Source organism: Eubalaena glacialis, chromosome 12 (assembly GCF_028564815.1).
Source record: "Eubalaena glacialis isolate mEubGla1 chromosome 12, mEubGla1.1.hap2.+ XY, whole genome shotgun sequence".
Taxonomy (NCBI): Eukaryota; Metazoa; Chordata; class Mammalia; order Artiodactyla; family Balaenidae; genus Eubalaena; species Eubalaena glacialis.
Genome location: NC_083727.1, coordinates 27,659,992 through 27,673,464, shown reverse-complemented (window position 1 = coordinate 27,673,464; position 13,473 = coordinate 27,659,992). Strand labels below are relative to the sequence as shown.

Here is a 13,473-nt window from a genome sequence, read left to right as displayed (position 1 = left end):
TAAAGTGACCATCAAGTCCTGGCAGGTGATATCCCAATTTTCAATTCTGATCTGAGGTTACTGGCTTCATAAGAAACAACAGCTACTGGGCTTCCGTGGTGGCGCAGTGGTTAAGAATCCGCCTGCCAACACAGGAGACACGGGTTCGGTCCCACATGCCGCAGAGCAACTAAGCCCGCGTGCCACAACTACTGAGCCCGCGTGCCACAACTACTAAAGCCTATGCGCCTAGAGCCCATTCTCCGCAACAAGGGAAGCCACAGCAATAAGCCCACGCACCACAACGAAGAGTAGCCCCCACTTGCCGCAACTAGAGAAAAGCCCGTGTGCAGCAACGAAAACCCAATGCAGCCAAGAATAAATAAAATTAAATAAATTTATTAAAAAAAAAAACAGCTACTGCTTCTAGTATTTCAGTGAGAAATGCATTGGAGTGACATATGATAATTTAGGATCAACTGTGTCTGCTGCTGACCAACACAATCAAAAAATGGGAGAATTTTTCAACTAATTTCTCTATGTGTCCACAACATTTATTCATTAAACTAACATTGAATGTACTATGTGCCAGGCATCATTCTAAAGCACAGGGGATGTAATGAGCAAGGCAGCTGAGGTCCTTGCCCTCCTGGAGCTTACATTCTAGTAGAAACCTCAGAGACAATTTCTCTGAGCAATATATATAAAGAGCATCTCTCTCCACTCCCTCTCCATGATTTATTTTTCCTTATAGCACTTATACCATGTATATTTATGCTCCACCTACTGCCAAACAAAACTCCAGAATAGGAAATTTGTTTTGACCCATGCTGTATCTCCAGCGCTTTAGAAGACTGCCTGGTATATTTGATGGGCGTTCAATAAAATAATTGGATAAATTATTTGAATATTTGTTGAATAAAATAATTGGATATGGGATGAGAGAAAACAGACACCAAGAATGATTTGAAACGAAGAAACTGGCAGAACAACAGTGATTATAGTGACAGGTCCAGTAGTCTAGGCTAGATAAGGATTAAAGGAGCAGGAGAGGGGTGCTGGACAAATGTAAAAGAATGCAAATGGATCAGCGACCCTACATAGCATTTTCTCAAGTTCCTTATCCTTCCCTTTTGCCTTCATAAATAATGATCTTATAGCCTCCTCCCTTTCCAATCTGATATCAAACAGCACACAGTAGGTCCAAAAGGAGAATATCCCTTGAGAGCATGAGAAGGGAAACCAGTAGTACTAAAGCCTCCTTCAGGCTGCATTATTAATAGAGCTCAATATTCAACTTTGATTTAGGTAACAGCACGGTAGGCCCAGGTCAAATGCTACATCTCCATGAATGCTTTGCTGACAATTTCCCTCTAAAATGAATTCTTCAGTGATCCTTCCTCCATTTTGTTTACTAAAGCATTCATACATACCACATCTTGACAACCTTTTACGAGATTTGACATTAATATTTTTCTATTACTTTTAAGTGAAATTACTTTCGTGAACTTTTAGAATGATGCAGAATTTCAGTAAATCTTTTCTACCTTTTCTGTCATTTTCGAGTAGTGTTCAAATATTTGATGGCATGCTTTCTAAGATTTTCCTGGCTGTGTTCCCCTCCCGCAGTTGAATCTAGGCCTTCTCAATCCACCGTGTCTACCCTGCGAATTAGGATTCCACTTTCAGTACTTTCTCCTCAGTGTGGGGTCCCGTCCTTAAAAGCAGTCTTCCCTTGACAGGTCCATTTTGAGAGTTCACTGAGGTAAAGTATTCCAGTCTCTCTAATCCTTACTGTGGGTACCTTGTGCTCACTATTGGAGAGGGAAAATCCCCAGTTTTAGTAGGCTCACTTGAGATTCTCCTTTTCAAGCCTGTCAGATGCCACCCAATTCTTAACTTCTACTCACATAGAAATCAGTACCAGGCAGGTTGGTGATTTGTCCCCATCCCAATATTTGTGGGTTTGTGGGAAAAACTTGTCACTTAGTTTAATTGTAAATGCTGTCCAAAGATAACTGGTTTTGTTATCTAGATGTATTTTTTCCATTTTCCCAAAACCGTTAATAACACATTATAGTTAATCATCACACTATGTACTGGATCCCCGAGACCAATAATTTATTCAACTTTACAGCCAATGCTAGGCATACTTTCCCAGTGAATAAATGGAGGCTGAGGGCTGGCTTGAACAGAGGCTAGAAAGATGTGTACTCAACCTTGCCAACTGCCAGGCATACTCTCCCAGTGAATAAATGGAGGCTGAGGGCTGGCTTGAACAGAGGCTAGAAAGATGTGTACTCAATCTTGCCAACTGCCCAGTTGAAACCCCATTAGCCTTCTGACACAAGGCTAAGTTTTAGGTGATTAGGAGTACTCGAATTACTATAATCATCTTAAGTAATGGGGCAGGATACAATGTAACATTCTAACAAGTAGGCAATAGCCTCTCCAACCTTAACCATAGGATCTCATGAAAAGGTGATATCCAGATTGGGATGCACATGCCCAGAAAGTTCACTTAGTTTTACATTTCAAAAAAAAAAGAAAAAAAACTTAGGGCCTTTTTCCTTCTGTTCTGCTACCTATGCTTGAAACCTCTCAGGGGCGGTAGTAATGCAGTACACTTAAACCAACCAGCACTATTTAAAAGATTACATACCTCTTAAAGGTTCATTAAAACTTTACAATTGTTTATTCAAAACTTTTAAGTATTAGTTGACACTAATTAGGACCAAGATTTTCCTTGATATTAAAATCATGTTTCAAATTAAACCGTCCTGAAAATCTCCTCTGCTTTTTGTACTGACAATAAAAACGACTAAGTAACGTAAAACACAGTTGAGACCTACTACCTATGTATCTATACCTACTATATATCTATAAATTGCTATTTACTTGTGATATATTAAAATTACAAAATCTAAGTTAAATAAGTCTAAATGCAGGAATTATTTGAACCTTTAAATAACTTATATAAAAGCCTAGGTTATTGCAGTGTTTGAATCCAAAGGTCTTATGTGTTTATTGGCTACTCATACTTTTTTTTTTTTTAATTTGTTTATTTATTTTTGGGTGTGTTGGGTCTTCGTTTCTGTGCGAGGGTTTTCTCCAGTTGCGGCGAGCGGGGGCCACTCTTCATCGCGGTGCGCGGACCTCTCACTGTGGCGGCCTCTCTCTGTTGCGGAGCACAGGCTCCAGACGCGCATGCTCAGTAGTTGTGGCTCACGGGCCTAGTTGCTCTGCGGTATGTGGGATCTTCCCAGACCAGGGCTCGAACCCGTGTCCCCTGCATTGGCAGGCAAATTCTCAACCACTGCGCCACCAGGGAAGCCCTCATACTATTTTTGAACAAAAATATTTAGACCTCTCTAAAAGCATAAAGGTGAACCGCAGCTTGATTTTTCTGGTTCCATTATTTTTAGAAAATTCATATGACTTAATAGATTCTATACTGTTTTCTGATACAATCGTATGTCCACAAAGAGATATGCCTTGACTTTCTCAAACACTTAAAAAGAGTTGACTAAAACCTAGAACACAGAAAACATAGTTAAAGGATGTCCTTCTGGTTTTACTCTGCTTCTGGATCATCCAGACAGTCCAGTTAAACATCTTTACTCCTAATGCTTCCATTTAGTCCTTTTCATTTTTTAGCAATAATCAACTCATAATTTTCAAAACTCTCATGGTCCGAGTAACAGGAAAAAACAACTCTACTTCATAAAAATTCCAAATAATTTATTTCGATTGTCTTACAGTAGCAAATAATTTGCTACTGTAAGACAGTCATCAAAAAATTTAGCATATTTCAAAAAAGAATACGGCATAAGTCTTAAATATTGAAGTTCATTCCTATCACATTGAAAACTGTAGCAATACAGCATTTTTTTAATTATCACAGGTAATTTCAGTTGATAACATACAGTTTAATAAAGCAAGCACCTGAGAGTAAAATGTAGTTCTTAAGTAATTCAGATAGCTAGAAAAAAGTTCAGCTTCAGGTAGCCCAGTATTCCTGCTAGGGAGATATCCATATTCTCCATACTTCTATAAGCAGAAAACTATGATATTCACAAGCTGCCTACTCCTTTAATTTTACTTTTTATTGAAGTATAGTTGACTTACAATGTTGTATGTTTCAGGTATACAGAAAAATGATTTAGATTCTTTTCCCTTATAGGTTATTACAAAATATTGAGCATACTTCCCTGTGCTATACAGTAGGTCCTTGTTGGTTATCTATTTTGTATATAGTAATGTGTATCTGCTAATCCCAAGCTCCTAATTTATCCCTCCCCCACTCTTTCCCCTTTGGTAACCATAAATTTGTTTTCTCTGTGGGTCTATTTGTGTATTTAAGTTCATTTTATTTATTTATTTATTTATTTATTTATGGCTGTGTTGGGTCTTCGTTTCTGTGCGAGGGCTTTCTCCAGTTGCGGCAAGTGGGGGCCAGTCTTCATCGCGGTGCGCGGGCCTCTCACCATCGCAGCCTCTCCTGCCGCGGAGCACAGGCCCCAGACGCGCAGGCTCAGCAATTGTGGCTCACGGGCCCAGTCGCTCCGCGGCATGTGGGATCCTCCCAGACCAGGGCTCGAACCCATGTCCCCTGCATTGGCAGGCAGACTCTCAACCACTGCGCCACCAGGGAAGCCCTGTATTTTTTTTTTTTAAGATTCTACATATAAGCAATATCATATGATGATTCCTAGGTCCATCCATGTTGCTGCAAATGGCATTATTTCATTCTTTTTTATGGCTGAAATATTCCATTGTGCATATATATCACATCTTCTTTATCCATACCTCTGTCGATGGACATTTAGGTTGCTTCCATGTCTTGGCTATTGTAAACAGTGATGCTATAAACACTGGGGTGCATGTATCTTTCAGAATGGTTTTCTCCATATATATGCCCAGAAGTGGGAGTGCAGGATCACATGGTAGCTCTATTTTTAGTTTTTCAAGGAGCCTCCATATTGTTCTCCACAGTGGCTGCACCAATTTACATTTACATTCCCACCAACAGTGTAAATTGGTTACTTTTTCTCCACACCCTCTCCAGCATTTATTACTACTAGACTTCTTGATGACAACCATTCTGACCCACATGAAGTGATAACTCGTAGTTTTAATTTGCATTTCTCTAATAATCAGCCATGTTGAGCATCTTTTATGTACCTTTTGGCCATCAATATTTAGGTCTTCTGCCCATTTTTTCATTGGGTTGTTTTTTTGATATTGAGCTGTATGAGCTGCTTCTATATTTTGGAGATTATTGTTAATTGGCTTATACCAATCAAATCTCTTGTTGGTCGCATTGTCTGCAAATATTTTCTCCCATTCTGTAGGGGTTTTGTTTTGTTTGTGGTTTCCTTGCTGTGCAAAAGCTTTTAAGTTTAATTAGGTCCCACTTGTTTATTTTTATTTCCATTACTATAGGAGATGGATCCAAAAAGATATTGCTGTGATTTATGTCAATGCCTACTCTTTTTTTAAATATCTAGTTATCAAAATTAACTCACTGAGTCAACAAAAGTCTATATATCTATGATTTTAATCTACTGGCTCTGGTTTTGCCCTCCAAATATGGAACATGTTAAAATGATGAGGCTGGGCAATATGATATCAAATGCTCTTCCTGGTCCTATTTGATCCGAATTTTACTCTATTTCCTCTTCTAAGGGAAAGCCCTTTAAGTACTTGAAGACTGCTATCAAGGACTCATCCCAGTCATCACTTTTCTATAGTAAACATACCTTTTCCAATTATTCATATGACAATATTTCAGACCTCAAGCTTCTGGCTCTCCTTCCTTTAAATATATTAAATGTTTCCCCTTAAAATCACAGTACTCCAAAACAACACACAAGAGGTAACTTGAGCCGTGTATAAAAAGATTAAAGGTTCCAACTCTTCTATTCATAGCAATCTGAACTCTCTCCTGTTCAGCTCATTTTTAAGGCGGCTTAGATTGACTTAAGTTTTAGCAGGAGCCGTTAACTGACTTATACCAATCAAATTTCTATATATGCACACGCAGTTAACATGCTTTCTTTTATACACTCAAGGAGCATTTATTACATACCTATGGTATGTATGTCTTACACAGTACACAATGCTAAGTGCTGAACATTTATTCTAGCAAAGCATGACACATAAACAGAATGAGTTGCCAGCCCAAAAGAATGAGGACAAAAGAGTTTTTAGGTTTTTTGGTAGGGTGTAAGATTTTAAGATAGGTAAGTGAACAAGGAGTGGGATAAGGCAAAAGAAAAAAAAAAGCTGCTCACAGGAAATTCCTATAGTTCATCCTAAGCTTTAGGCAACGAGAAGTCATTGAAGAATTTTTAGCTTAAAAAAGACAATTTTCAGTTGAAAAACATCCCACCGATGGCAATTAAAAGATGAAATTTAAAGGTCAAGGTCCCTCCGTCGCGCAGACCCTGCCAGAGCCGCTGCCGCTATGGATGATCGGGAGGATCTGGTGTACCAGGCGAAGCTGGCCGAGCAGGCTGAGCGATACGACGAAATGGTGGAATCAATGAAGAAAGTAGCAGGGATGGATGTGGAGTTGACAGTTGAAGAAAGAAACCTCCTATCTGTTGCATATAAAGATGTGATTGGAGCTAGAAGAGCTTCCTGGAGAATAATCAGCAGCATTGAACAGAAAGAAGAAAACAAGGGAGGAGAAGACAAACTAAAAATGATTCGGGAATATCGGCAAATGGTTGAGACTGAGCTAAAGTTAATCTGTTGTGACATTTTGGATGTACTGGACAAACACCTCATTCCAGCAGCTAACACTGGCGAGTCCAAGGTTTTCTATTATAAAATGAAAGGGGACTACCACAGGTATCTGGCTGAATTTGCCACAGGAAATGACAGGAAGGAAGCTGCGGAGAACAGCCTAGTGGCTTATAAAGGTGCTAGTGATATTGCAATGACAGAACTTCCACCAACACATCCCATTCGCTTAGGTCTTGCTCTCAATTTCTCCGTATTCTACTATGAAATTCTTAATTCCCCTGACCGTGCCTGCAGGTTGGCAAAAGCAGCTTTTGATGATGCAATTGCAGAACTGGATACGCTGAGTGAAGAAAGCTATAAGGACTCTACGCTTATCATGCAGTTGTTACGTGATAATCTGACACTATGGACTTCAGACATGCAGGGTGATGGTGAAGAGCAGAATAGAGAAGCGCTGCAGGATGTGGAAGATGAAAATCAGTGAGACATAAAAGCCAACAAGAGAAACCATCTCTGACCACCCCACACCTTCCCATCCCACCCCTCTTGGAAATTCCCCCATTGTCACTGAGAACCACCAAATCTTTTACATTTGGTCTCAGAATTTAGGTTCCTGCCCTGTTGGTTTTTTTTTTTAAAAAAAACAAGTCTTCAAAAGTTCTTAAAGGCAAGAGTGAATTTCTGTGGATTTTACTGGTTCCAGCTTTTAGGTTCTTTAAGACACTAACAGGACTGCATAGAGGCTTTTTCAGCATTACTGTATTGTCTCCTGCCAGATGTGGCAAGATCACCATTAGAAATGGAAATTACATTTGAAAGCCATTAGACTTTTAGGTGATGCAAGCATCTAAGAGAAAGGTTAATCACACTATAGAGGTGTATGTGGTATCATTTTTCCCTTTTTCTAATTGTTTAAATTGAATTTTATACCAATGTTTAAAATTAATTGGATGTTAGCTTGAGGTGGTTAAAGGTTGTTTGGGGAATTTGTTGTAATGATTTTGCTGTAAAAAGTGTTTCAAACTCTGCTGAAATGTTGCTGAAAAGCATGGTGCTGGTAACAGTTCAACAATCCGTGGCTGCTCATTCTTGCCTACTTTAATCTCCCTCTGAAGCAGGTTACCATTGAAGGTGGTAATGGAAAAGCCTGCATGCGTGTTCAATTCTTTGTTTCTTCTCCTTCCCTCTCCCCCTGGGCCCCGTCCCTCCCCTCCTTCGCTCGCTCAACCTCTTTTGTTCAATATGTGTAACTTGAAGCTAATTTGTACTACTGGATATCTGACTGGAGCCACAGATACAGAATCTGTATTGTTCTTACTGAAACACAGCATGGATTAACATTAAACTTAAATAAAACAAACCTAAATTAAAAAAAAAGGTCAAGGTCTCCAAATCAGAAGACTATACTGCAGCAACTGGGGCAAATGATGAGCATCTTTACCAGTTATCACAGGGGTGAAAAACAGCCAATACGTTTTGAAAGTTGAGTATCACCAAATGAAGGCATAAAAAAATAACTGTAGGGGCTTCCCTGGTGGCGCAGTGGTTGAGAATCTGCCTGCCAATGCAGGGGACACGGGTTCGAGCCCTGGTCTGGGAAGATCCCACATGCCGCGGAGCAACTAGGCCCGTGAGCCACAATTACTGAGCCTGCGCGTCTGGAGCCTGTGCTCCGCAACAAGAGAGGCCGCGATAATGAGAGGCCCGCGCACGTCGATGAAGAGTGGACCCCACTTGCCACGACTAGAGAAAGCCCTCACACAGAAACGAAGACCCAACACAGCCATAAATAAATAAATAAATAAAAATTAAACTTTAAAAAAAAAAAAAAAAATAACTGTATACTGACATTAACCAGTTAAATTCTGTATTGTATCTTTTTATGTCTACATTTGGTGATACTCAATCTTTCAAAAAAATTCCAAGTGTATTTAACATTACCCTCATGGCAGGCTTAGAGGTACCCTGGAAGCTTAAAGTTCCTAGGGAATTCCCTGGCAGTCCAGCGGATAGGATTTGGCGCTTTCACTGCCGGGGCCCAGTTTCAATCCCTGGTCAGGGAACTGAGATCCCACAAGCTGCGTGGCGTGGCCAAAAAACAAAAGGCTTCTAGTTTTCCCTTTCCAGTACAAGACAGAAAAAATTACTACCTCCCATAATCAAGGACTAGATTGGGCGAGAGTGGTATTAATTTTAAGTGGCGCTTTACAAGCCATGGAATTTGCAATTACTATGACAATACCAAGAAGTTATCATTGCCAAATACAGAGTTCATGCTGTGAACGTACATCCTTTCATCACCTAACTGTACGGTGTACTATCATCTACTTTTATTTTGCTCTTCCTAATTTATTTTTTGGGGTATTATTTTTCTGGGGGGGGTTGTTTTGTTTTTATTTTATATTGGACTACAGTTGATTTACAATGTTGTGTTAGTTGCAGGTGTACAGCCAAGCAACTCAGTTATACATACACATGTATCTATTCTTTTTTCAACTTCTTCTCCCATTTAGGTTATTACAGAATATTGAGCAGAGTTCCGTGTACTAATACAGTAGGACTTTGTTGGTTATCTATTTTAAATATATATCATCTACTTTTATTAAAAGGAGGGCTCATTACTACTGAATCAGGAAGTTGGGCAACCCTAAGAGATTACTAAGGAAAATCTGATTCCAATTCTTAGGAGAATACCATTAAAACCACTTACCCAACCCTTCTCTACTTGCAAGAATCAAGATTATCGTCTGCACTTTAAGAGCACTGTAAATCAGCTCACTGTTGTGAAATCCTTGGGAAAAAATCTTTCTTATGTACAGATCATTATAATTAAGACACACTGTTTGGAATTTTTCTCCTACTAGTGGTGGTAAGTGGCATCCTAATGCCTGTTCTTTTTTAACCAGTGGGATCCATTTTTAAAAGCTAAAGTACAAGAAGGTAATACAACAATATAAAGAGAGCTAGCACACTTAGTGTACAACTTTGGCTTCACTTGCATAATTGACACACTAATCATTACTGAATGCTTCTAAATCATGAGTCCAGCTCATAAATTTACACCTCTACTAAAGCTCTCAAGTCAGACAATGGAATACAATAACTAATTTCAATATATTCCTGAATTCCAAGAAACTAATAACTTTTTCACTTAAAACTTCATTAACATAGACTCCAAATTTTTAACATCTACCTCAATAAACCGAACGATTAGACCCTTGACATTCAGATTTAACAATAATGGCTTCAACTATTTGAGAACCCTAAATGTATGTAACAGATAATATTCTAAAATTTTATTAAAGGATGTATCACAATCTACTACTCACAGACTGAGTCTAGTCAAATACCATCCCATGAAGGTGAAGTTTATTTCTCCATGGCCCTTCCCTATTTAGCAACTTCATAAACTTAGGTCTCTGTACTTCTCTTTCTGAAAGTGAAAGAAATACTGTTCCATACAGAACAAAGTATTTCCCAAAGGGATTCCAGTTGAAAGCCAAAGAGAGGAATTCCCTGGCGGTCCAGGGGTTAGGGCGCTGTGCTTCCACTGCAGGGGGCAAGGATTGGATCCCTGGTCAGGGAACTAAGATGCCACATGCCGTGCCCAAAAAGAAAAAGGAAAGAAAAAAAAAAAAAAGCCAAAGAGAAAAAGAACAAAGCAACTAACTCTCTTCAAAAATAAATGTCCCTAATAAATAAAATAGCACACTTTTATGTAGGTAACTGGTACAGTGTTAAAATTACCCAGTATAGTTCAGCATACATGTACAAAGTTCTTACTTCTTTAACAAAGTTTTAAAGGAATAACTTGTCATTTGTATTAGTCAAAATGTATCTGTCTTAGCACACAAATTTCTGTGAAAATGCTTGTTAAAGTCACGGAATGGTTCGCTTTATATTTCAAATAACTCAGAAGAGGGGCACAGTAAGAATCACACCAGATCTAACTCAAAGTGAACAAAGACTTAAGTTAAAAAACAAAAAAAACAAAAAAACCCCACTCTTTTTAGTTATTAACTGACTACTATTTCTAGAAAGAAAGAGAAGTAATGCTGATTTCTCCATCATAATATTATGGCTGACAAGTTCCTGTAACGGGAGGGCTAGACTAGAAGTCTGAAATTCCTGTATTCGTTAACAATGGCTTAGAATTACCCACTGTAAAATCTCCCATTTTCCCAGGAGAAAAAAGAAAAAATAAATGAGGATTTGAGCAGTTTTATAAAGTATTTATCAACCCTCAAAAAGCCACATCATACCAGTAATTTAACTAACAGATAAGCTGGTATTCTAAAATGAGACATAAGCCATCGACATCAGTTGTATAGAACACACACAGAAATAGTCTCAAAATCAGGTAAACAAACAACAGCTATTACCACTTATGACATTTTATTGGCATATGACAATTTACAAGGGTCCCTGTTGCATTATACATCACACTGAGTAAGAATCATTTAGCCATCTACATTCATTCTTGCTGGATATATTTTTACTCAAATTGTAACTGAATTCCCAACACTTGATTTTAACTGTGACAAAAGGGAAAAACAGTAATTCCTTAAAGTAGGCTGAAATTGGAAAAACAAATTTTGCTTTTTTAATTAAAATTCCTACGATGTTGAAAGGTGTACACACCTAAGGACTGAGTCATGGCCTTCTTAAAACAGCTTTCTTAATCCTTTCTGGAAATATCCTTTGGTTCATTTTTATTTTCCTTCTCTAAGCAAAAGGAAGTCTGTTAATGCAGGTTATCAAGGAGTTACTATTTTCTAGCACTTGTAAACAAATATCCTTACCAAGAGGAACCATTCAGCTTTTATAACATGTCATGAAGTAGGGTGTTAAATTGCAGTTAAAAAAATTCACACAGGCTACTTTTTATATGCTTGGCTCTAAAAAAAGATAACATCCACAATGGCATTCTATTGCAGTGTTTTCACAATCACCCTTCCTACTATATTCTAATAGGATACTCTTTCCTCAATTTTATTTAATAAAAGTAACCAAATCATTAACATATTTGGGTTAAAGCAGTGCATTTGCACTTAAAATATAACCTGCTGGTAGGACTTGGGTAGCTTTATTCCTACTCCCTATTAAATAATTTCTCAGTAGGTTCCCCTTTCCTGTTGTCTTATATGGAAAAGCAAAACTGCACATTTATAGACATACATAGAGATTCAGTATCTAACCAAATAATAACTGTTAAAATAAAAGCTAAATTTATTTGTATAAAACAAAATTGTCGTGAAAATTCTCCTGTGTCAGAGATCAAATCCATGTTGCTTTAGTATGTAATTAAGTATTATTCTGACTAGGAGAGTATTAGTTATGCCCTGATTAATGCAACACATACTTGCTTTGACAGTATTTCCTCTGCTCAAACAATTCAGAAAGACAAAATAAAAATAACCATGCAATACTTAAGGATCTTAGGGCCATGAACATCACATATACTGAGTTTTGTTTTCATGTTTTTCCCTCATACACCTCTTAGCTAACGCCTCTGACTGCAGTTAAGGTGCTAGAAGAGCACCTGTAAACCATCAGTGAGGATGAAAGAGCCATACACTTAAGATGTTTAAAAGTTTACACTAACAGAATAAGCATTATCTCCTTTTAATGCAAACATAAAAACTAATTCAGTTGCTGAATTAACAAGTGAAATTTGACTACTTTTATATATGCTCTAAGAGCAGACAGACTTAACACTGAAATTTACTATTTTGGATTTTCATTCCTTCTAAGAGATATCATCATAAACATAAAGGCAATTCACATTTGAAAGATTATCTTCCTGAAGAACAGAACCCTTGGGAAGAAAAAGAAAACCCATTTTACAAACTGGAACTGAAATATGGAAAAAAATAAAAAACAAGTTAGATCAATGCTGTGACAAACTTCCTGCCAGATCTCTTTATTGGTGACATATGAAAAACAAGTTACTTAAAATACTACTAATGAGCAGTATATTCTGTTCTCCTATTATTCCTTATGGTTAGACTACAAACTAATGATTTGGCTGTCCAAAAGCTCAAATAAATATGTACGGTACGACATCAGGTACACGTCTTTTTAATGTATCAAGTTACTCTGCAGAACAATCCTCTTCCATACCAATGCCAGGATTACAGGTTTTGTTCTGTTTTTTTAAAAGTCTAAGACGTTTGGTAGGAAGGGGGTTTTTATTTGTACTATTGCAAACCAGTTTCCTCTCTCAAACAACAGCTGATATCTACGACCATGACTCAAACTTTCAAAGAAGAATAGAAAGAGAATATTGAATTTTGAACTCAAATAGTAAAGGCTCCTAAGAATGGTTTGTATATAGGCCACTGCTTGCTTTCAGTTAAAAAAAAAAAAAAAGAAAAATATTCTCATACTCTTCAATCTAACTTTTAACAGCTTGTACTTTTTTCACTATTGGCCAAGTTTCTTTTTCCTTCTTAAACATTTGCTGAGGTGTTAAACTAGCTTAGTTTACCAAAATAACAACTTTTTCCATGGTACACTTCAAAAATTAGTCACCCTACAATGTAGTGTGTTTGAATTAAGGAGAATGTTAAACAGATGTATACAGTTAAAATAGTTAGTGTGGTTTCTATAAACAACTGCTATTCAGGGATTTGTATGTAGAGCTAACGTTTACTTCAGAATAAACATTAACAAACAGGGAGGGAAGAGAATCAGAATTTTCACAGAGCTGTACTTGACCATATCTTATAGACAAAGCAG

At 37.7% G+C, this 13,473-nt stretch overlaps 1 protein-coding gene across 1 annotated transcript; it reads left to right on the top strand.

The window, feature by feature from the left end:
• Nucleotides 1-6,415: 6,415 nt before the first annotated feature.
• LOC133102671 (14-3-3 protein epsilon-like) lies at nucleotides 6,416-7,355 on the top strand. The gene has a single exon (XM_061207712.1). It carries the CDS (start codon nucleotides 6,449-6,451, stop codon nucleotides 7,214-7,216), a length of 768 nt encoding a protein of 255 aa, XP_061063695.1. The 5' UTR covers nucleotides 6,416-6,448; the 3' UTR covers nucleotides 7,217-7,355.
• The last annotated feature ends 6,118 nt before the right edge of the window (nucleotides 7,356-13,473 follow it).